The sequence below is a fragment of the Abrus precatorius genome, unplaced genomic scaffold, assembly GCF_003935025.1.
Source record: "Abrus precatorius isolate BTA unplaced genomic scaffold, Abrus_2018 Scaffold8, whole genome shotgun sequence".
Taxonomy (NCBI): domain Eukaryota; kingdom Viridiplantae; phylum Streptophyta; class Magnoliopsida; order Fabales; family Fabaceae; genus Abrus; species Abrus precatorius.
The window spans coordinates 36,087,270-36,110,901 of NW_020874428.1; the positions used below are offsets into that span (position 1 = coordinate 36,087,270).

At 32.3% G+C, this 23,632-nt stretch overlaps 3 protein-coding genes across 3 annotated transcripts; 1 reads left to right on the top strand and 2 right to left on the bottom strand.

Moving 5' to 3' along the window:
• Window positions 1-394: 394 nt before the first annotated feature.
• LOC113874797 (basic leucine zipper 43-like) lies at window positions 395-1,048 on the bottom strand. Its single transcript, XM_027513011.1, has one exon. The coding sequence runs from the start codon at window positions 1,046-1,048 to the stop codon at window positions 395-397; it is 654 nt and encodes a 217-aa protein (XP_027368812.1).
• A 2,680-nt stretch (window positions 1,049-3,728) lies between these two features.
• Window positions 3,729-5,214, bottom strand: LOC113846768 (E3 ubiquitin-protein ligase CIP8-like). The gene has a single exon (XM_027475387.1). The coding sequence runs from the start codon at window positions 5,059-5,061 to the stop codon at window positions 3,964-3,966; it is 1,098 nt and encodes a 365-aa protein (XP_027331188.1). The 5' UTR covers window positions 5,062-5,214; the 3' UTR covers window positions 3,729-3,963.
• An 11,791-nt stretch (window positions 5,215-17,005) lies between these two features.
• LOC113846767 lies at window positions 17,006-20,003 on the top strand. The gene is made up of 3 exons (XM_027475386.1): window positions 17,006-17,438; window positions 17,916-19,173; window positions 19,460-20,003. Exons 1-3 carry the CDS (start codon window positions 17,157-17,159, stop codon window positions 19,693-19,695), a joined length of 1,776 nt encoding a protein of 591 aa, XP_027331187.1. The 5' UTR covers window positions 17,006-17,156; the 3' UTR covers window positions 19,696-20,003.
• Window positions 20,004-23,632: the final 3,629 nt, after the last annotated feature.

Genomic DNA, 23,632 nt, shown 5'->3' on the forward strand with positions numbered 1-23,632 from the left:
CAATGGAAATTCAGTATGGTATATATGATAATCCCATGGTAGAGTATCTTATCAAAATCATATTACAGGTTATAACATAGGACCACGAATATTATAACATTGTCATATTAAACAATATGTACCATTTCTCAAGCCCACAAGTAACAGTGTAACACCTCTAGTAATTAATTATCTCTTATACTTGTTCAATATTTACCTATGAGCTAGATTTCTGGTACTACATCACTGAAACCGACCACAGCTTCAGGCTAAAAGAGTCTCTGAGTCAGATTCAACACAAATGCTTAAAAAGCACTGAGAATGCATCATAAAAAAACAAAAAGATATAAATGACAAAACAAGTGTTCTTAAAATTCTGATGTACCTGTACCTCAGAACCTGCTACTTAAAATGGCTATGCTCTAGAAGTTGCAATTGGTCGAGTTGAAGGCTCAGCTAGGAAACCATTAGGGATGTGATGAGGTTGTTCAGCACTTCCAGCAGGAACTAACAAGTCAGAGAGGGCTACTTGAAGAGATGAAACTTTCTCTTTGAGTTGAGCATTTTGTTGATGGATTTGTTGGTTACATTCCAACAAGTAAATGATCTTTTGGGACAGTTGATGGTTCAATGTCTGCAGTTGATCAACATGATACTGCAACACTTCAATCTGTTGCTTCTTTCGCATTCGTGACCGGCGAGCAGATTCTCTGTTGGAGAACATTCTTTTCTTCTTTCTGTCTTCAAGGAGAGCCTTTGCTTCATCAGAATTGTTGTTGTTGTTGTTGGTTGTGTTATTACTATTTGATGATGTGTTTGGAGAGGATTTATGGAGTGGGATTTGAATTGGATTGCTGCTGTTGCTAGGAAGGTGTAATTCGGAGCAGTAAAATGGAATATGATGTAAACCATGAGATGAACCCACATGGGTCAAGGTATGGCCTTCCCCAGTTTCCATGTTAAGGAGGCTTGAAGCCATGATTGGTTTCTGGGTTGGAGGGTAGTGAAGATACTGAGTTACGGAAGCATAAGGTACTCCATGGAGTTCATCATCTTCATTGCCTTCCATGTCTCAAATTATCATGTGAGACAAAGGGAGAGCTGGAATTAATGGACTTAGAGCTTTTATAGATTAGATAGTTAATGCAAGTGGAGCACTAGTTGGTAAGGATAAGGGAGTTTCTTGGCATTTAAGTTTGTTGATGTATTTTTAGATATGTTAAGTTCCGTAGATCATCTTGGTTCTGCATACTAGGAAAGTTGAGAATACGGGTGTGATCGAGATTAATAACAAATAATGGCTAGATAACATTTACGCTGCAGTATGGTCTGGAATAATTGACATAGAGACCCAAGAAAATTGAGAATTAAGATGGTTTAATAGCTGGGAAGGCAATGCCATTGAACTTTTTGACTAAGTGAGCCTGAAACATGGTTGAAAGCAACAAATTCAGTGATTCTCCAACCTAGATGAGAGCCGGAGGAATAAATAATGCCATATAAGCGCATAGCCTCATACCCAATTCAGTAAAATGCTGGCTAGGTGACTCTATCTGCAGTTCTTTTTTCTAATTCTGGTCTTAATCATGTAATTATACTCAAAGAATAAATGGCAATGCGCGTTAACTTTTTCTTTTAACTACATCTATTTCAATCTAAATTTAGGAAACAAAAACTGAAGCTCATTTTAACCCAATGAATTTGCTACTACTAGAATTACTGATATTTGAGGATATACTCAAAAATTGAAGACGCTGTTTACTGTAATTTCACGCTCTAAATTAAATAAAATGCCAGGTACTATGGGGAAAGGAATGAAATAAATGGCATTCTTGGCGTCTTCTTGGACTACTCATCATAAACTTCAATTATTCCTTGGTGGGCGATGACAGAGAGATATTAACTTACACGGATTACATTTACGTGCCAAGGTTAATGCTTATATTTAGTATCTGCACTTGCCATTGAAAAGTTCTTTTCTTCCCTACTTATTGCGTATACAGTGCAGATGCTAATCAAAAGTCTAATCTTTTCTATGATACGTATTCTCATCCATAGTAAATCATTGGTTTTTTGACAATATTGTAATGTAGAGCTTCAAACCTATCTTTCCAGCGTCATGTGTGGATGAGTGGATCTTTTAACTCTCGGGCAGTTTAGTTTACCATCAAAATCAGTTTCACTTACTGAAACATATTTACGACTAAAATTTATTTGAGTTCACGTCCCAATTACATTCAACAATATAACATTAATTTTATCAAAATTTACAACAATCAGACACAATTTATAACAGCAGTCACCAACAAACAATAATCTGTGCAGTTTAACTTCTGGTAAAACTGATGTTTTAGTTATTGATAATGAAATAATTGATATCAATAAATTAATTTGCTTTTAAAAAAATTATAGATACACTGATAACAAATGTTTTTATTTAAATAACAAAATAAAATTACTTTTAAAGTATAAAAAAATCTTTTAAAATTTTATGAACCTCAGACATATAAATCAATTCTATTTAAAACTAAAAGTTTTTTTGTTTTCAAAATCAATTCTACTTGTTTTTTGGGTGCTAGAATATTTTTCACCACACAACCAGACACCTATAAATGTACAAATTCATTAATCTCAAGGTAAAAATGTGTTTAATGTCCAAACAGACTAATAATACTCGGGCATAACACGAAAACTCGGAACAGGTCCGGTAGTGTTAATGAAGGTCAGGTTTTCTTCATCTGTCTGTGATTAATCGATTTAATCAGTTAAAACCAAGATGTGCGATAGACATGAAAATCGGCTTAAACTGCTAAATGCGCATCATAACGAAAAAAAATGCTACGCAAATCAATAATAGCAAAAGATATTGAATGTCAATCGGCACTATCTATCCTTACTGATATAATTTTATCTTAAATATCATTATTTGGTAAACAAATTAATTGATTAAAGAAATTATATTAAATTTCTTAAGTACATAGGAGTGACGAAAATCATCGACATTAAAGAGTGAATGGACACTTCAGCTAATATAAATGATCTTCAGCAAGTACCTCAACAAGCACACCCCTAAGAAAGGAATGAACCTCTTTTGTTTATATCATCCAAAATAATATTTTCCACAACAAATGTCAAATTTCGAGCAACTCTCAAAAGGATGCAATCTTCGAATTCCCACATCATAACATTTTCAGGCAATTGCACCAAATTTGACTATACGCAAATAAAATTCCAATTATGAAAGTCACAAAGAAAATGCCAGTTATATCAGAAAATGGCCAAGGCATAGTTATAGTAATCTCCGCGAACATAAAAGAAGGCCATAAAGCTAAACTCTGGTTGTCAAACCTTAGTACTGCAATAACAAGTCCTAGAAAACACAATCCAAACAAGAAAAGAGATTCAGGTAAAAAGTTTCTTCCCCAAAGGCACATAAAGCCACCAAGACTTGTGACACACCATGAAAAGATAAACAGATCAGAATAGAAGCACCGAGCTGAAATAAAGCTAAGAAGCAAAGTTGGTCAATTCATCTATTAACACTAAACTAAAAAGGGCCTAAAGGCTTTTTTTTTCCCAAAACACAAAAGCCTCATCCACGCTCTCTATGGTGGAATACAATCATGATTACTATTAGTCGACTTCATCAATCATTTAGGTTGTCAAAGGGACCTGCTTACACTTGAAAAAGTTCAATCATGCACGTGACTCAGAATGACACAAAGATAAACACGAGCAGAAACATTCAAAAAGCACCACCAAACTATATTCCAGCGAAAATTGGTTCATTTCTATGATGTATCCCAAAGTACAATTCAAAGAGAAAACATTCTCAAACTAAAATCCCAATGAGAAAATTTGAAAATCAACAAACACATGCATATCTTCAGGACCAAAAAATCTATACTTGGAACAGCCTAACGCTGAGAAATTGTCAATTCCCAACTGACCCTAATAACCATATACCACCATCATTCATCATCATCACATGCTCCGGGCCGATCTCTGGGCCTTCCTACGCTCATAATCAGCGTCATCAGTGGGAAACTCGTAGCGACAAACGGGGCAAGTATTCCGAATCCCCAACCAAGGAACGATGCAATCACCATGATAACGATGCGAACACGGCAACAGCTTCGGGCATTCCCCAACACCAAATTCCTCCTTGCAAACAGCACAGAAAGCATTGTTACTATCGACGTCATCTTTGGTCACAACCACCGATGGAAGGTTCTGCATAACGGAAACAGAAGCAGGAGGCCTTCCCATTATGGGGTTATCGTTCTCACCCAATTGCCCAAACGTCATTTCATACTCTGCAGTGTAAATGTATGCATCAGCATCAGCGAAATAAGGCTCTGTATCGTTTTCCAAATCAGGGTTTGTATTCAACAACACTTGCCACTCCAGATTCTCACCAAGGTTCACTTCCTCTTCTTCTTCATCTTCTATGACTTCTGTTATTGGCGAAACGGAAACTGACCTATCGTCTTCGACGGCGAGCATGTTCAGAACCTCTCTCTCGTCCACTCTACCGTCCACTTCCTCCCACTCGAAATCTTCGTAGTTGTCTCTGTTATCCTCTAATTGAAGCGAGTCCCAGCAGAGAGGAATGCTGGAAACGTCGTCGTTTTCGTTGTAGTCATCGTCCGAGTGGGGGCAGATGCCGAAAACGACGTTGGCTTCGTCCTCGTCGGTGTCAGAGAAGGCAACGAAGGGAACGCGGTGGTCAGGGGAGTGGGATCCGGAGAGCGTGGTTCCGACGAAGTCGTCGGCGTCGTCGGCGGCGGCGAAGGCTAGATCGAGGGGGAAGCCGTCGATGACGCCGAAGAGAGAATGGTTAGGGAGCGGATCGGAGAGCTGGGACTGTTCAACGCGTTGGTGGAAGAGATCCATGACGAAATTGACCTTGTTTTCGTTGTCGGAGAGGGAGAAAGGGTTGGGGGGGAATTCGGGATCGGAGGAGTAGAAATCGAAATCGAAATCGAAATCGTGAGGGGAGCAATAGGGGAAAGGGATAAGGGTTTGGTCGTCGTCGGGGTCGCAGCGGTGGTGGCGGAGGTAGGTGGTGACATCGGCCATTGATGAAGCAAAGTGTGTGTGATAGAGAGAGGGTGTTACGCTAATGCTATAACGGGTGGGATATGTGGAATGACTGAAATGCCCCTAGTTAATGTTCAATGTGCATGCCTTGTCCCCTCCGGAATGCGTGGAAGAACACCGTCTCTTTCGCTCTCTTTACGCACACACGTTGTTGCTTCGTCTTCTTTATAAACCTCACAAAATCAAATCAAATATCAAATATATATATATATATATATATATATATATATAATTATACTACTAATTAATTTTCGATTTTGGATCCCCCTTTCTTTCTTTTTATTATTTATTATTTATTATTATGCTTAAAATTTAATCCATTTTTACTGTATATCAAAATAGAATTTTTTTATGCCCCTGCATCTGTCTATTTATTGTAGCCATTTAAATAGTCGATTTATGGCGAGCATAGAGATATTATAACTTTAAATTAATACCACAATAAATGTTAATTGATTGGAGAGAAAATATTTATTTCCATTTTTCTTTCCTGTCACGTAATATTAAATTCATTTGTTTGAAATTAAAGATAAAAGTTAGGTATAATGTTTTTAATATTTTGTATTATTTTTTAAGTAAATTTGCTGTGGTAACGTTTATTACTCTTTGATGTTCATTTTTATTAAGTAAACTGTTAAGATAAAAATTTAATTCTAATTAGAAAACAGTATTAGAAGTCGTTATTATATTGTATCTAAGTTTTATTTTAAAATTGATTTTTTAAGATTTTAAAAGTTAACAAAATATGCTAGAGTAAAAATATAGAATTGTTAAATTTAATTTATAAAGTTGATTTTAAATAATTAAAAGTGAATATTCCTTTACGGCTCTGAAATAGAGGTAAAGGGAGTGATTTGCTGCTCAATTTCTTCAACAAACACAATTTCATTAGAGTTTCACTTTGCTAATTTATGATAACAATAAATATAAATATTTCATTGAATAAAAATGTAATTTAAATTAATAAGAATGTCTAGAAAATAATATATAAATTTTGTAAAATAAAAAAAAAAGAGAGGGGGTTAATTAGATTTTGCAATCCAAGTTGGTAGTACTTCATTGGGACATAGTATTTGTGAAAGGAATAAAATTTGGCTCCATAAATATGTTAATTTCTATTTAAGTGGTAAAAACTTACACTATTGTTCTTGGAGAGTAATAGAAAATATGATTATTGAAAAAGATGAAGAGGAATTGAGATAAACAAAATTGTAAAATTTATTCATATATTACAATTTCGAATTCTTATCGTTGAGAAGAATATTTAAATAAAATATAATTCTTGTTAAGTAAAATAACTACTATTGCATTGAATGGGTGATAAAACGTCATTTTATCATTATTATTTATATGATTTTAGGTAAAATAAAAAAAATTAACTCATTGATTTATTTGTTTTACCTATTTTTCCTATTTGATAAACAAATAAAGAGATTAAATGATGAAAAAAAATATATAAACCATTAAAATCTAAAGCCAATAAAATCATTCTAAGTTAATAAATTAATTTTTTAAATTGAAATTTTACATGTTTTATTTTATTTATCTGTTATTTGTATTTTATGAATTATCTATTATCTCTTGGTTCTTATATATTATCATTTTACTTAGCGACTTAGCTTTTATTTTGTTTAGATTTGACTTGTTTTTTCAAAATCATTCATATATTTTTTTTACGAAGTGATTGCAACTTTTAAACATAAAATATAATCAACTTAGTACATACTCTCTCCAATTGAAAATAATATTTATTTAAGGTCAAACTAAAAAACTTATTTAATTGTCTTGTTTTTATAAAAAAATATTATTAAATTTCCTATTATATTATACTCTTTATATCTCATTTTAATTTTTCATATTAAGTTATCTTTACATGTTAACTTACGTTGACTCTTCGTATATTGTTTTTCATTAATTTTTTTATTATTTATGGGACAGTTATCACATGAAACTCAACTCTATCGTCTTGGAAATGACTGTAACAATAAAGGGGCGATGAAAAAAAAGAGCGAGTGGTTGTTGAGAAAATAAACCTATTAAAATTTCCATAATAATCATATAAAGGTAAAATTGGAAAAAAATTAACGTATAATTGAAAAAATTAATAAAGTGACAAATAATTTGAAAAAAATTAATAAAGTGACTATTATTTTAAACCGTAAAGAATATTATTAATTCACAGTTGTTGAATAATACTTAAATTAAAATAAGATATAGTTAAGAAACAATTCATGAAAAAAGTAACTTTCTCCGATCTATAATCATTCAATCGTAAATTTTCCACTTTTTTTTTCCGACGGTATAATTTAGTAAAGAAAGAGCTACAAAATCCTTATCATTAACGCACAATCACAGAACAGAAACAATAGGGAAAACGAGTCATGAGCAAAAATATTAATAATAAAAGGTTTGTGGCCTGTCGTTGTATTTGGGAAACTAGTCCATTGGACTGAAATGCACACATTATAATGAGCTTCCTTAGGCCCATACTTCCCCAAAGTTTTATCTTATAATATATCCGCAAACGTGGATGAAACATGGGGAAATTCTTTGTATTTGGGTTACTCAGAAATTGGAAAAACTGGGATATTCTAGATTTTTGATCATATGAAGTTAAATATTTTGTATCAAATTCAATAATAATATAGGATTATATTGTTTGGGATCCATCCGTTGAAAAAAGATAGAACAAAGAAAATAGAAACTTGAAAATTTCAGAGAAGAAATAAGTACAAGAAAATGAGAGATATATTTAAAGTTGAGTTGTGAACAAAGTGTTGCTTTTCAGCTCATCAATTTTGCTCAGTCCAACCGTTGCTTCTAAACAATAGAAAGTTAACCATTGTTTTTCACCAGGATGAGGAATCCATAGTTGAAGATACAAATTCCCATTGCTTGTCAACTTTGATCAACCTACTTGTTTCCATGAGATAAAACCCAAAAAAAGTAAAAAGTAAAATACAATTAAATAATGGTTAACAATTGCCGTGAAACCCAACAAAAGTTGAAGACCAATGCTCTGACACCTTCAACTGCTCTCTCTCGTGATTAGACAAATTATTGGGTAATCGAAAACTATCACATGTTTATGGTTTCCATCAAATATTATGCTAAATACGTGGTAATATTTTTTAATTAATAGAATAGTATTATATTTTTCACCACATATCACATGATAATTAGTTGAGACAATGGATATATAATTGATTTCCGAAATTAATATAATTGTCTTTTTAATTTACTTTTTTTAAAGAGCAACTACCCGTACCAATAAGATTTGTCTAAAACATTTTTAAGATATATTTTTTAACTTGTGTTTCTGTTGAAAAGAATATTTGTCTTGTTAATATTTTTTTATGGATGAATCCTCCGTCGCGCATGAGCATTTAAGGAATAAATAAAGGAACATGGACAACAGTTGAAAAAAAATGAAAATCAAGTTGAGGAAATACAAAAGAGTAGAAAAGATGGGTCACACATAGCATCACAGAAAGGAAGAGAACTTGAACAAAAATATAACAAAATTGTAGGGACCAATTCTATGCTTTATTTTGGAAACTTGTATTTTGGTGATATATTGTGTAAGGGAGGGACCATGATTTTGTTTCTCAATATCGTCACTGCTTGCTTATATTTCATCTCTCGTGTGACCACTCTTTTCCTTTCCATAATAAGAACTCACCTCGAATAGTACCTCTTTCCACGCAAAGTCACCCACAATGTTTTCTTCTTGGAGTAGGAGGCATGAAACTAAAGAAAACAAAGGGACTAGGAGCCAAGGAAAAATTATGAAATTTGTTTTTTCGCATAAACTTAAGTGAATAGGTCACATGTTTGTCTACGTCAACTTAATTTAACCTGACTCATTTTGTATGATATGTGATTTTTTTTAAAAATATTTAGGAAAATTTTATGGTATCTCTAAATATTAATGAATTTAGATACTCTTAATAAGTGAATCATGAGAAATTAACGTGTCTACATTTATATTTTACATAATGAAGGACTATTTTTTTTTAATTAAATGTTTTTAAAAGTTTAAAAGTATATAATAATCTTAGGATCAATTTTGTGAAATTATTAAATCAAATCTTAGCCCTTTTTGTAAAAACAATTTTAAGGTATCTTGAAAACTTAAGTTGTGAACGAATAATTGTTAGCATGCAAGGTTAAAAACTTAAAACTTATTAGTTTAGAAACAATTGCAACAATTAAATAAAGAATAGGCCTAAATCCAAAAATTCAGTATAGATTGTAATTTATGTATCGTAAGACACTAGATTATGTTCGTCTCATCTACATTTACATAAAAAAATTTCATACATCTTCTACAATGTAAATAAATGAGTTGTGACTGTCCACAGCAACAACCAACCTTCGCTTGAATATTAAAAAAAAATGCTCCATTTCAATGTTGCCTTAAAAAACGATTCTTAGATATTACAAATGGCCGATTTATATGTTCTTCATCCAAACACCCCCTCCCCAGTGGATTTCAAGAGTTGTGATATTAATTTTAGCAAAATAGCAAATAATTAATTTTAGAGTAAAAACATAATTAATTATCAGTTTTAACATTAGATTTAAACAATTTTGAAATAAACCTTGAATGATTATTTTTCTAATTACAATAGTTAAAAAATTAATTTATCAAATCTAAAAAAAGCTTTTTCTTTTCACACACAACAATTCCATGCTTCAAACTTCAAATCCAAGTTTTTTCAAACTTCACGCCCGCTGTTATTTCAAGCCTATTGACTCCACGTGTATGGGAAATCTAACCTAAATAGTATATTATTTGTTTCCATTCTTTTTATTAAATTGATGGAAAATTATTTTATTTTACTATCTTTGCTTTTATTTTTCTGTCTAAAAAGAAAAAAATACTTTTATTAATTTGAAAGTTTAATATAATATTAATTATTATTCTTTTATTGATGTTCTTTTATGCATATAAGATATTATCTCTGAACTTTATTTATAATTAATTAAAATATTAATTAGTATTATCCCGGTTTTTATTTATCTAGCGGCAGAAAGAAAATTTATTTAAACCAAAAAATTCAATATTTTATCATAACTGTTTGGTGTACTTATCAGTACACCCTTTTATTAATGGGTTTCTCTTAACTTTTAGATTAATCAAGTAGTGTAAACATTTTACTTATTATACTTTGAAATTTCTATACGAGCAAAAAAATAATTGGTGAAATATAATAATTAATATTATTTTATTATTTTCATATAAAATATATAAATAAAAATAAAATTCATTTTCTTTCTTGTTGTAAAGAAAAATAATAACATAGGTAACATAGTACATAAATGTATAATAAAAAATAAGTGATAATTTTTTTAAAATTTTAAAGTATTATATATACTTTATTTTTGTAGAACTTAAACGTCCAAAGTAATTAAGATTTCAAAAACATATGGATTCACCTAAGTAGCATGAGTAAAAAGTTATATAAAAACTTAAAAAAAATTGATTAAAAAATCAATAAATAACATTTTCATCTAAAAATAACTGCAATAAAAAGTATTTTTTTTTAAATTAACAAAAACATATTTATAATAAGTTTCGAGAAGCTAATAAGGAAAAGTCAAAAAGGGCAGCAAATGTGGCAAGTTAAGTTCAATGTGTAACCCTAAATTAAGGGGAAATTAGGTAAGACTTATGAAAATTATTCAGTCTATTTATATACTAACATATGGCATCTTAATTAATACATCACCTTCACACTCAAGATCGATCGGAGATCCCGTAATCCACGAGTGACCAACTTAAAAACAATATAGAAAATCGAACTGCATGTATACACATAATTAAAATGACTAATTAGTTTAACTACTTTAATAAATTTGATCAGAGTGGAAAAACTAACTAATTGTTCACACATCATAAAAGAAAAGAAAAGAATGGTCATTCGTTTTAGTATAAGGAAAACACTTTAGAATTTAAATAATAATTAATTTTCACTTTTTTAAAGTGAATATTCACATTATAGTCAAAGATAAAGAAATTTTAATTATTAAAAATAAATATAATTTAAATTACACATTCATACATAATAAATGACGAATATATCGTTTTATTATTATTATTATTTGAGATGATTAAAATATAAATAAATTACTTGTATTAAAATTGCATATGTATTAGAGATTTAGAGATATATCTAAATAATTTGTTCTTATATCCAAATAAGATGAATAAATTTAGATAATAAAATTGCGATGTGTGATAAGATTAAAAGTTTTTTTTTAAATCACGTGGTTATTTAAAAATATTTTTGTAATTAAAAAATACATAGTTTGAATATTTTAATATTGACATATAGTAATTTTTAATGGTCAATATTTGTTTATTTTATTCAAATATTTTTGTAATACAATTCATTATCATGCAATAATTTTCTTTATCATGCATGTCAAATTTTAAATAAATTAAATATTCATATATATATATATATATATATAATTAAAATTTGTTTATATATCTCTTGAAGTATAAATTTTTTTGATAAAGTGTCAAACAGATACAGAGTACCAACTAGTTCGGCCGATTGAATTGATGATGGGTTTTAATCGATTTGGGTATAAAATGCTTTTTTGTTTATTTATTTTGTACATTATTATAAAACAGATTTTAATATAGATGATATTTATATATAAAATTTCATCTTATAAAATATGTAATATAATTATTTTATATTTTTACTAATTAAATGATCGGTTGAATTTGAAATACATTATATAAAAATGCTAATAATATATTTTTAATTATTGACTAATAATTAAAAATATATTAAAAGTGTTATATTTCCAGCCATGTGATGGCCGCATTTGTCGCTTCAGCTGTCTTTCTTTCGGTGTTTCAAAACTAAAAAAAAAAAAAATCATATATAGTTAGCATTGAAGTTGAAATTAATGTAGTCTATGGTGTTTTAAACATTTTACGTTTCCCCATTATTTAGAATCTTTGGCTATTTTAACCCCTTTTCTCTTAATAGGGGCACCTATGACTGTGGTGGCCTAAATGGAGGCTCCTCCCCTAACCAACGTGGCAATGTCTCATAAATTATGTTAATCGTTAATTAAAACACTCGAATTGATGGTCATGAAGTAATTAGTTAACGTGGTTTGTATACAATGTTATTGTTTCAAAAATTCAAGAGTTTTGTACGTCAAACTAGCTATTTGTGGAAAAAAGTTAATGGTAAAGGTTGTTTGATGATTTTATGGCAACAATACTAATAATTAAAAAACTATTAGTGACAATGCTACTGTGTCTAGAGTCGTTCTTGAATTTAGTTGGTGTCACTCGCGGGATTTGGGCATGTCTCACTCGGGAGAATTATGCTTCTTTGACAATGTTTGAAGCTGAGTTTCTTAAATAGATTAATGTTGCACATACTATAAGATGATTTAATATTGGATTGATTTTTATAGATATAAATATTTTTAATAAAAAAATAAAGTATTAATGAAAATATATTGAATATTAGTATCTTTTATCATTTGTTAATATAATTTTTTAAATTTTTATTACTAATTTAGATTGTATTTGAAAAAAATACTAACAAAAATCAGTTTAACACACAATAGTTTTTTTATTAATAAATAATAAAATTTTCAATTGTTGCAACAGTTATTTGCGTGGCTTTGTCCAAATCTCACTTTGGTCAAATATAGAATTTATACGTAGAGTAATATATTACTCGTTAATCGTAATGGTCAAACCAAGACACTTCTCTCGAAGTGTGAGATTAGTCTAAAAGCTACAGGTATGGCTGTTGGTCTCTAGAGTACTCTAACTAACTTTATTTTATATAATGCACAGTACACACACACACTACCACAAAGCGTGCCCTAATTTATTTCTCCCATTAGCACTCAATTGTTTAAAGCTTAGCTACAAAGATTAATTACTGTTTAATTATATATTAACATGTACCTATATATGAATGAGCTAAAATGCATTTCCAAAGTGCTTTCTAAGATCGAAAAAGGTATGTGAAGTTTCATAGATCGAAGATGGACCAAACAAGTTCTCCTCGTTGCATGCATGACGGCCGACAAGGGCTGAGCAACTCGTATCTTCCATTTCACGCGATCATACACCTTTTTCTTCCCACAATATATTTTTATTTGAACCCAAATCTCAGTCCCACAAACAAAACCATTTTCAACATTGTTCTTGTTATCGTCGCTTAGTTTTCCCAAGCAACGACTGTGGAAGCCTCAATTTTTAATTAATATTAATAATAAATCATCTTTTGTCAATTCCCAAGGGGAGAGAAGCTGGTTGGCTTTGACATGGGTTTGGACCCTATAAAGAAAGACTCCCTTCTCTTTCGCAAAATTCCTCCTCTTTTTGTTCAACGACATACCCTTACCACCCTTATTTGTTATTCCATTAGCAATAATGGTGTCGGCAAGGTCCACAACCTTTGTCCTAATTTTCATTTTGCTACCTCTAAGATTCTCCACCGCACGTACCCAACACCAAGGTTCACTAGCTTTTCCCTTTTCCGATCTTTTTTGTTGTGTTGTTGCCATGCATAATTTTCTGCATAATCAATTTTTCTCGTCTTGTTCATTATTATTAATTGCTCAGGTAAGAAGACATTGGTGGTTGCCCCCGGAGGTAAGCTTGAACCGGCAAAAAGTTCAGTGAACTTGGCGGTAAGAATATATAAGATATGTGCGCCCGTATATATTATACATTATATACCAGATATATATGTTATGAAATCATTTAAGTAGAAAAAGAGGCTGAATTAGTTGAATTTGACAATAATTTTCTACAGCGGATTTATTATCATGGTGCTCTAGAAGATGCTGAGACTGATCAAAGAACACGTTTTATTCAAGGAAGGAAAATTATGTCCAGAGGAGTACTCACAAAGTCATATGCGGTGGAGTCTAAGGATGAAATTAATAATATGGAAAAAAGTTCAACCACCAAATGGAAAGCACGTTGCGTGATTGGAAACTGCAACCATGAAGAAGGGAAAGCAATTTTGAGTGTGAAGCATAAGTTCAGTAAAAGGAATGAGTCTGGTTTGGTGCCTCTAAATGCTGATTATTTTGTTCCAAGACCTCACCCACCCAAGAATAACTGATTGTGGTAGCTATAGCTGGAGCAACTTTTTGTTTTGAAGCAATCATCATATCCTCTCACGATATATAGGCAAGTATGTTGGAGTATTTTAAGGATACACACTTTTGGCCAGTATGTGGTATCTTTTAGCTTGGTTAGTTTTGACCATTTCTGACCATTTGCTTTGCCCTTGTTTTCAGTTTTGTAGTGCTTACTGCTTAGGATAGTTACAAGAAAAAAAAAATGCAGAATAGATATATCATACTTGTACGTAATTAAATTGAGGTTTTATATGTTAATGGCTTGTTTGAATTTTGATAGAATTGATTTAAAAAAATAATAATATTAAAAAAGTTCATGTTTGAGAACATGACATAAGTCAACATTTCATATGAAAATGGATAAAAATCTCATCTATTAATTGAGCGTGGAGACTGTCATGCTTGTCTGAAAAATCAATTTTTACATTTCTAATATAAAAAACACGTTCTAATAAATATCTACAGTTTAAATTAATATTTTTTTTATAAACAACGAAAAAAACAAAAAAACAACGATTTCAATAATTTTCTTCTTTGTTCACTTCAAGTTCAGTCATTACATTAACATAACAATTTTCTTCACGAAAGATATGTAGAATTTTCACGTATCATTATCTTGCTTTTAAAGCAAGAATGTCAGCCAAGATGAAAATTATGCTGCATTGAATTAATCAATCTGCAAGCTTCCAAAAAAATCTATTTCAACAATGACATCTCTAAAGTTTAGCTGCCAAACAATCATCAGGCCTATTCTGGTCCCCAATAGCTCAGCAAAGAGAATGTCAGTATTACCAAGATGCCCTAAGAATCCATGCACCCAATCTTTCTGTTGATTTTGTAATACTCCACCGTAACATACAGGCTTGGAATTTCCTCTGCAGCTCCCATCAACATTAACCTTGAGTTTGTTAGAAATGGGTTTGATCTAACCAATTTTCCTGGGCCGCCTCACTTGGTGTTGAGTATGCAATCTAAAAACCAAATTCATATCTTGCATAGTAGTACCAATGAAGGATAAAATGCTATAAATGTTTCAAGAATTATCTCCGAGAATTATATCATTCAGCCAACCCTGAGACCACCACAAGGTAGCTAAGAAAAGGAGATTAAAGTCCTTCCTCAGAAAGTGCTCACACCAAGGTTTCAAATCACTACAATTAAAATTTATCAAATTGGATAAACTAATACTGCTCCAAAGATGCTTAATAGAAAGACAGTATCTGAAAGAATGCAATATTTTTCTATTTCACTTGTACACCTTAAGCACCCAAGAGAGGAAGCCAAATGCCTAGCATGAAGGAACGCCTTAGTTGGAAGTGCCCCGTGCAAACAAAGCCAAACAAAGAAAACCATTTTGGCTAGAGCTTTGATCCTCCAAATCTAGCTCCACGAATCCATTGCAACCATAGCTGGGTGGTTATTCAACCACTTATACTCACTTGCGTCAGTGTAAATCCCTGAACAATTATCTTTTCAAACCAAACACTTGCTGCAAGTACTAAAAGAAGGGATAGGAATTTGAGAAATCTTATTTTGCAAATATTGTGGCACAGTGCGTAGTGGCAATCCTTTGAAAATTTCACTTGTCATCCTCCCAAAGATCACAGACTCTTAAGTCAAAGTCACTAATGTATACATAATCAACCTCATGACAAAGCTTACTGATACCAATCCAATGACCATACTAGAAAGAATATTTCTCATGCCCATTCAAAACATAAAACCATCCTTAAAATGATCTACCACTTTTAAAATTCTCTGCCAAACATAAGAACAGTTTTTATGAGGACAAGACAGAAATATAAAGTTTCTATGCAAGTATTTTGCAATCATCACTTCTAAATTCAACTTAAAAGAATGATTAAAAATATTTCAAACCAACTTCTCATTAAGAGTCACATTAGCTTTCTTGCTGTCTCTAATTCCTAAACCACATAATTTTTTAGAGATTGGAACACTTAACAAAATGAATCTCTTTAGATTTGTCATTTTTGCTCCAAAAAAATTCTCTAGTTAGCTTGTCAATATCAGTGCATATTAATTCAGGTAGCCAAAGAGACTACATAGTGTAAGTGGGCATGAAAGATACCACAGATTATGCAAGGTAAATCTATGCATGTGTCCCAATTACATTATTAATTTTATTAAAATCAATTTCACTCAGTTTTAAATTAAACAAGAACTAAATAATGCATCACTCAAAGAATATACAGTTGTAGGACTTCTAAACCCTAGTAAGCAAAGATCAAGAGTGAGAGAATAATAACTTAAATTTTCTTGCTTCATATCCTTAATACAGGAGGAATGATATATTCATAAGGTGGTTTCAGTTTCCACTAAAAGGAGCTCCTTGTAATTGCATATAGCTTGAGGCCTTGGATGATTTCAATCACTGAAGTTCCGCCATAAACTAAATGATATTTAAAAGGCAAGTTCGAAAAAAAAAAGGATTTTATTTTGATTATAAGGTAATATAATGATATTTTTTAAAAAAAAAAATTATGAGTTTCATATTATAAAACTGATTTTTAAAATCTTGAGTCAAACAAATGAAATCGATTACTTTGCAAAGTCATTCTCCTTTTTCGCGAACATGGTTAGTATTTGATCACATTTTAATTTGGAACGCAGAGCAAACACCAAAGATGTGAATGGGTAAACCCAAATAACTCAGAGAAATCAGCTTGAAAAAAAAGGGAAAATAATCAAAATAAAATAAAGAATACTATTGGGCCTTTGGTCCTTTCTTATGAGCGTATGAAATAAACATGACTTGGGCCAGGATGTTTTGGACCTGGGTTGTGTGGGCCTTGCCCGTCGTCGCGTTAATCCTCCTCACCGGATAATCATTGTCTGGCTCTGAATTCTGCGGGAATCGGAATCGGAAGAAGAAGTGGAGCGGGAATAGGAGTTGATCTCCGACAAAGATGTCGTCGTCGTTGGGATCCCCAAAGAAGCGGCTGAAATTGGAAGCGGAAGATGACGAAGAGATCGTTTATTGCGGGATTTGCTATGGCGAGCGTGGGGTTGCGATCGCCGGGGAAATCGATTGCTGCAACCACTACTTCTGCTTCGTTTGCATCATGGAATGGGCGAAGCACGAATCTCGATGCCCACTTTGTCGCCAGAGATTCTCCAACGTCCGCAGGCTCCCTATGCATGGCGTCTTTTCCTCCTCGAGGGACGTTAAGGTCCCTCTTCGTGACCAGGTTCTTTTCTTCTATCTCTCTCTACTATAACTCAAATTAATTCAAACGAAATTAAAGTTAATTAACGTTCAATTCTCCATTTGCATTCAATTAATGATTTATCATTTTATCCTCTTGCTGTAACTGCGTATATCGCTGGAAGGTTTAAATCAATGCTTAAATATGACCAATTGATATTTTAAGTGCTTTTCCAAATGTTATTTTATCTTGAAGAATGGACAAAGTGATGTTTTACAGTCAATAGAGGGCTGATTTTGAAGTTAACAACCAGTTAGCGATTAAAATTTAAGCCTTAATTGAAATCAAATCCTAATTTTTAAATTGATATGATCGTAGTTTGTGTTGCCGCATCATTAAACGAGTTTGACAAGATGTTATCTAACTAAATCGTCAAATGATGTCACATGTGGCAATGGAGGATAGTATTTATGTAGATGTATTAATGTTAATATGCAAGCGATATCTTATGTTTTGTAGGTTTATCATCCATATGGAAATATGGCAACTGGTCCTGTTGATCCCTATGCTGAATCCAAATGTTGTATCTGTCATACTGGGACAGATGAAAATCTTCTACTACTTTGTGATCTTTGTGACACTGCTTCACACACATTCTGTGTTGGCCTAGGCTATACTGTTCCCGAAGGTGACTGGTTTTGTCATGATTGTGCTATTTTGCGGAAGGCCAATACAAATGAAGAATCAGACCAACAAAATGTTGTGCCAGCAGCTGAGTCAAGTGTAACAATCTTTGATATTGTCAGAGAAACAGGCAACCAGGTGGTTAGAAGACCAAGGGCATCTCCTTTACAATATAACCAGTCATCTCCTTCTGTTATTCCTTTACGTGATAGGATGAGTAGATTCAAAGGTAAAAATCCTGTCTTAGATGTCCATAACGCGCAGCATAATGTACAGGCACTTCGCGACAATTGGAATGCTTTGAGAGGTGGTTCATTACAGTTTCATTGCAATTCATTTCAACCCGGAAGCACAGTTAGTCAAGAAAAATATTGTAGTTCACTATCACTTGTCAAATTAAATGATTCACATTCTATGGCTTCCACGAGCCTTCAACAATCCACTGTCCAAGGTGGTCCCTCTAGCAACATGGTGAATGAGACATGCTTTAAAGATGCTGACAAGGCCTGGAAAATGATGGACAAGGCAAAGAAGATTCAACAGACTCGTCACAGAGCTAGCAGCATTCCACCGGGAGCAGCAGATAAACCCTCATGCAGTGGAGGAACAAGGAAAATATCATTTGCACCTTGTAATTACCCAGAATTGAAAAATCAACATTCCAAAGCATTAGATGTAAGGAACACTAAAATGGAAAATCACAGGTCTCTGAAATTTGAAGAGAAAAAGAGAAGTAGGGATACATGTGAGGAGATGACACAACATGTGAGAGACCGTACCCCTCATTCAGAAGGATACCGTGAATGCCCATTGCCCAGAAAGGGCCATACTAATATCCAGTGTGTTCCCTGTCATGAAGATGGAGAGAAAAATGTTGCTAAGAAAGACAGCTGGCCTGCTTGCTTGGTAACTTCACTGGATTCAGCTCCCTCCCGTTGCAGGTCTGGTAAGGATGTGGATCTTGTCCATGAGGAAAAGAGGTTGACTAAAAGCTCTGGGGATGGCAACACAAAAAAAATTGACGATGCAAAAACCGAGATTCAGTCTCTTGTTAAACTGAATTTGAAGTTCCTTACTAGAGATAAACATATTGGTAATTTGTTATTAAGTTTTTTTTTTCCCTCAATATTCACATGGTAATTGTTGGCTGAAATATTTATGGGTTTTGTGTACACTGGTACAACTCATATCTGATCATTAATTAGGTAGTGTAAATTCATTGGTTTCTCATTTTGTCTCATGCAAGAGAAAAATTGTTCGGGAGAAACTTCTTTTAGTTTTTTTCCTAGTATGTATTTTGTATTCTGTTAAACAGGTTGCATGCAAGTGATAACTGTTACTTGAATGAAGTATTTTACTTGATGCTATTGGTGATGCAGGTGTCGAAACCTTCAAGGTAGTTGCGAGGCAGGCCACCCATGCCATCTTGGCTGCTTGCAGTTCCGAGCAGCAAAAGTCTAATACATACTCGTCTAGCTCAATATGCAGCCATGCCGAACACACTCCCCAGTTTCAGAAATCTACTTTAATGCCTAATTCTTGCCGACAATGCTTTTATGTCTTTGTAAACAATGTTGTCAATTCCATCAAGTTAGAGAAAGCGGGTTGCGCTTGATCTACATTTTTTTTCTGTCGTAATAGTACACCATGTATTTTTATTATAGTTATTGTTCTCATGCAGCTACTCTCTGTAAAATAATAAATTTGGTTTGCTCTGTAGCTCAGGCAACTGCATTGTAAATTTTATGCCGGTGTTAAGGGATACCAGTGTTACACTGGCAGCGTAAACAATTTATTTTCCACCTCCAGTAAAGGGAGTTGAGAATATAAGCTGAAAATTGGAGTATTGTTTACTAATGATGCTTCTAGATTGCAGAATAATTATAATGCAATACATGGAAGAAACACTATTATTTTGGTCGTGAAGAAACACATTTCTATCCGTATAATTTTTTTTGGGTGTTTAGAATAGGGTGGTACAGAAAAGGGGTTTGGTTTAAGCCCAATATGGAAAGAGCCGAATGCTATAGCTATACAGTTGTTTCCAATGGTCCATTGTATCCATAACGTCACGAATTATCAAATCACTTAAAACGTCAGGAGGTTAATTCAATTGACCCGATCTCTGGTCTCCACCTAAGCGATTTGAGTTTGCATCCCCTTCAGCTAAGGATAGTGCTATCTCCAATTCTTCAAATTGCACCGGTTTAGTCCATGCGATGTTCTTTTTTTTTTTTCAGTCCAAAAGTGTTGTCTCAAAAACAGTAATGGTTCTAGACTTGTCGTACGAAAAGTAATTGTTTTAAATGGCCCGATCCATAGAATTTTTTAGCAGAAGAGTTGGGGAAGAGATCGCTAGAGGAAATAAAGCTGTTGCAGGTACGGGGTTAACTTCTAATTTAAAGTTTTTGTCTGTCGTCTGTTGCCTTTTGGTTCATCTTTAAATTCTTTTTCAAATAGCCACAGTAATAAACCTGCACAGCACAAACACAATGCAAGGGTATAGTTTCTCCTGTGACGGCATTGTTTACTTTATAAATTATAAAAAATTATAAAATACAACTTTCCTAGTATAAGAAAACTCAATAATATTTCTATTTTTCTCAGCGAAATGTATTTGAAAAGGAAGAAAAGAGATAAGCTAGAAAATCATTTAAATTTAAGAATTGAAAATAAAAGGTGTATATACATTATGTTTTAAAAATTATAAATGATTTGGTATTTGAAAAATTGAAGGGTGGGAGTTAAAATAAAAAGATGTAAAAACGATATAATTAAAAAAGAAAGAAAGTAATCAAAGTATAGTATGTAAAGTGGTGGAAACAATGGGTACAGTAAAGTAATGGAATGTGGGAGTGGGATGGGGGGTAGTACTAGTCTATTTTATGTTGGAGATTGATTCTAATCTGTGCCAGGGTCGATGGAGACACTTGTCCTACCATAGGTGGGTCCATGGTGTAGGCATGAGCTATGAGATGCAAGTAAACGACAAACGAAGGAGGGGAAAAAAAGGGCACGGGAGAAGGGCACGTGAGTGAGCCACGTCATGTGAGAGAAGGAACAGTCTCTCTCTCTCTCTCTCTCTCTCTCTCTCTCTCCGCTTGGATCGCTTTCAGATTTGAATGACCCATAAACGACAGGTCAGTTGAGAAAGGAGAGCACATGCCCCCACTAAGGTTTTGCCTTCCCTTTTCTTTTTCTTTTTTTATTTTTAGGTTTGCTTTTTGATGGGTGCATTAGTGGGTCCCTTACCCACCCCCCACGTGACACCGTCACGAGAAAGAAAGCGACACAGAGAGAGAGAGAGAACACCGCCATGCCATCCCATCCAATCCACCAAGTCCTCTTCCTCCACGTGCTTTCACGTAACCTTTTATTATTTTTCCTTCCATTTTTCCCATTACACATTCCTTCGCTTTTTTCCTCTCTCTTTGCCACACCAGTAATCGCTTCATTGTTCAATACCACAGCTTAATCAATTATTATTATTATTTAGTTATGGTCATCGTTTAATTATTGTCTGTTCAACTCATCCACTTGTCTAGTTGATTTTTTTCTCTTCGCTCTCCCACTTCCCTATCGTTAAATGAAATCAAAGGAAGATTATTTCTTTATGGGATTTTTATTTTTTATATTTATTATTAAATGTCAAATATTTGAAGGCTCTATATACAAATAACAGATTTTCACTAAATTTTTAAATTGTTAAAAATCTATATAAGCACACATCCCGTACAATTCTCTTACGAAACAATCTGTGCTGTTGACAAAAAACAGTCCCAAAATTAATAAGTAATGTTGAACAGTGTAATTTCCACAGCATTATTTTATATTTCATAAGTTGATGAATATTTATTTGAATATAATTTACCTACATAATATAAAATATAAATTGTGGGATGTATTCAAATTTGGTTACGCATAGGGTACGCAAAGAAAAGTTTATTTTACGCAAAGAAAAATGTTGGCCTGGTAATAAAATATATTTGTGTTAATCTTTTATTTTAAACCCTTAAATAAAATTAACATCTTTCATAATTATTAATACGTTTAAACTCATTAAACAGGGCTTAGAGTAAAAATCGAATGATAATGTAACAATAATGATATATTTCAAATTTAGACTTTGTTAATTTCTCAATCTCAGACTCACCAAAATAAAATAATTGGAGAAATACTCAACCAACAAGTTACTTTTTCTTTGGTGAATAACCAAGAAGTTACTGGTTGCTAAAGTGAAAACACCAAAACTGTCTGGTATGAAGGCAACAGGAAATACAAAAAAAAAAAAAGGATCAAACACTAATAAATAAAATGTTCCCTCAATTATAATCTACAATAATATAATTATTATTATGGCATGAGATTAGGGATTAGTAAGGGGTAAAGTGGGATTTTCAGTTGAATGGTAAAACAGAAGTCGTAACGAACAACACGGAGAGGAAGTAACGATCCATAACAGCGGTTAACGACGAATGACGACGTGAAGTTGTAGCGAGCAGAAAGACAAATAAAATAGAAAGGGGCGCCGAATGTCGCAACATAAAAGTGGCGAGGGAGGGCAAAACTAGAAATAAAAAAAGGTCCCCACCGCACGCGGGGTAGACCAACGGCAGGGGATATCGCACGTGACTACCTGCTTGCTCACGTGCTCTGATCACCGTGCTCCCGTATTTGTAACAAACTAACCCCCACCCGTATGTAATAATATTAAATTCATTATTTTTACGTTACAAATTATTAGTAATTTTTTTGTTACATTTTCCATAATTTAATTCCATATAATTTTATTTTAGTTTTTACGTAGCTACACTTTAATTTTATTGTGAAAAGGAAAACCCTCACAAATTAAACATTATATTTTCTTGTTCCATATTTGTCTTCTTCTCTCTTTGTATGCCATCTTATTTCATTGTTTTATTTACCTTTTTATGTTTTTTTTTCCACAAATCAAATATTTTATTTTGACTAAAATTATATATGGTATTATAATTATTTTTGTTATTTCACAACTAAAATTAATGTTTGATTTCGATGACATATATTAATATTTAATATTGAACTTTATCACGTAAAATTTTAAAATAAAACCCTATTTTTCGTAAAATATAGCATAAAAAATTTATGAATTTCTAAATTTTATCCTTTTACTCAACTAAGTAGTCAGTAACAAAAATGTAAACAGAGTAATGACTGCTTATATATAATCTATAATGTGTTATATTTTATAATACAAAATGTATTGCACTTTAGATACAGTTTTTTAAGGAAGAAAGAAAAAAGATTCAGTCACGACAAAATTATGGAACAAAAAGTAATTGGTGCATTTTTTTAAAAAGTTTTAAACAATTTTTATTATTATAATGCAGAATTTCACTTTGTTATTATAAATTAGCAATGTGAAAATTTAAAAAAATGGGTAAGGAGGACAATATGATATAAGTTTGATCTTGAATTTATGTACCAAAAAAATAAAAAATAAAAAAAGTAAACTAAACTAAAACATACATAGAAACAAAAATTTACTCTTCATAAACTTATTTCATAAAAAG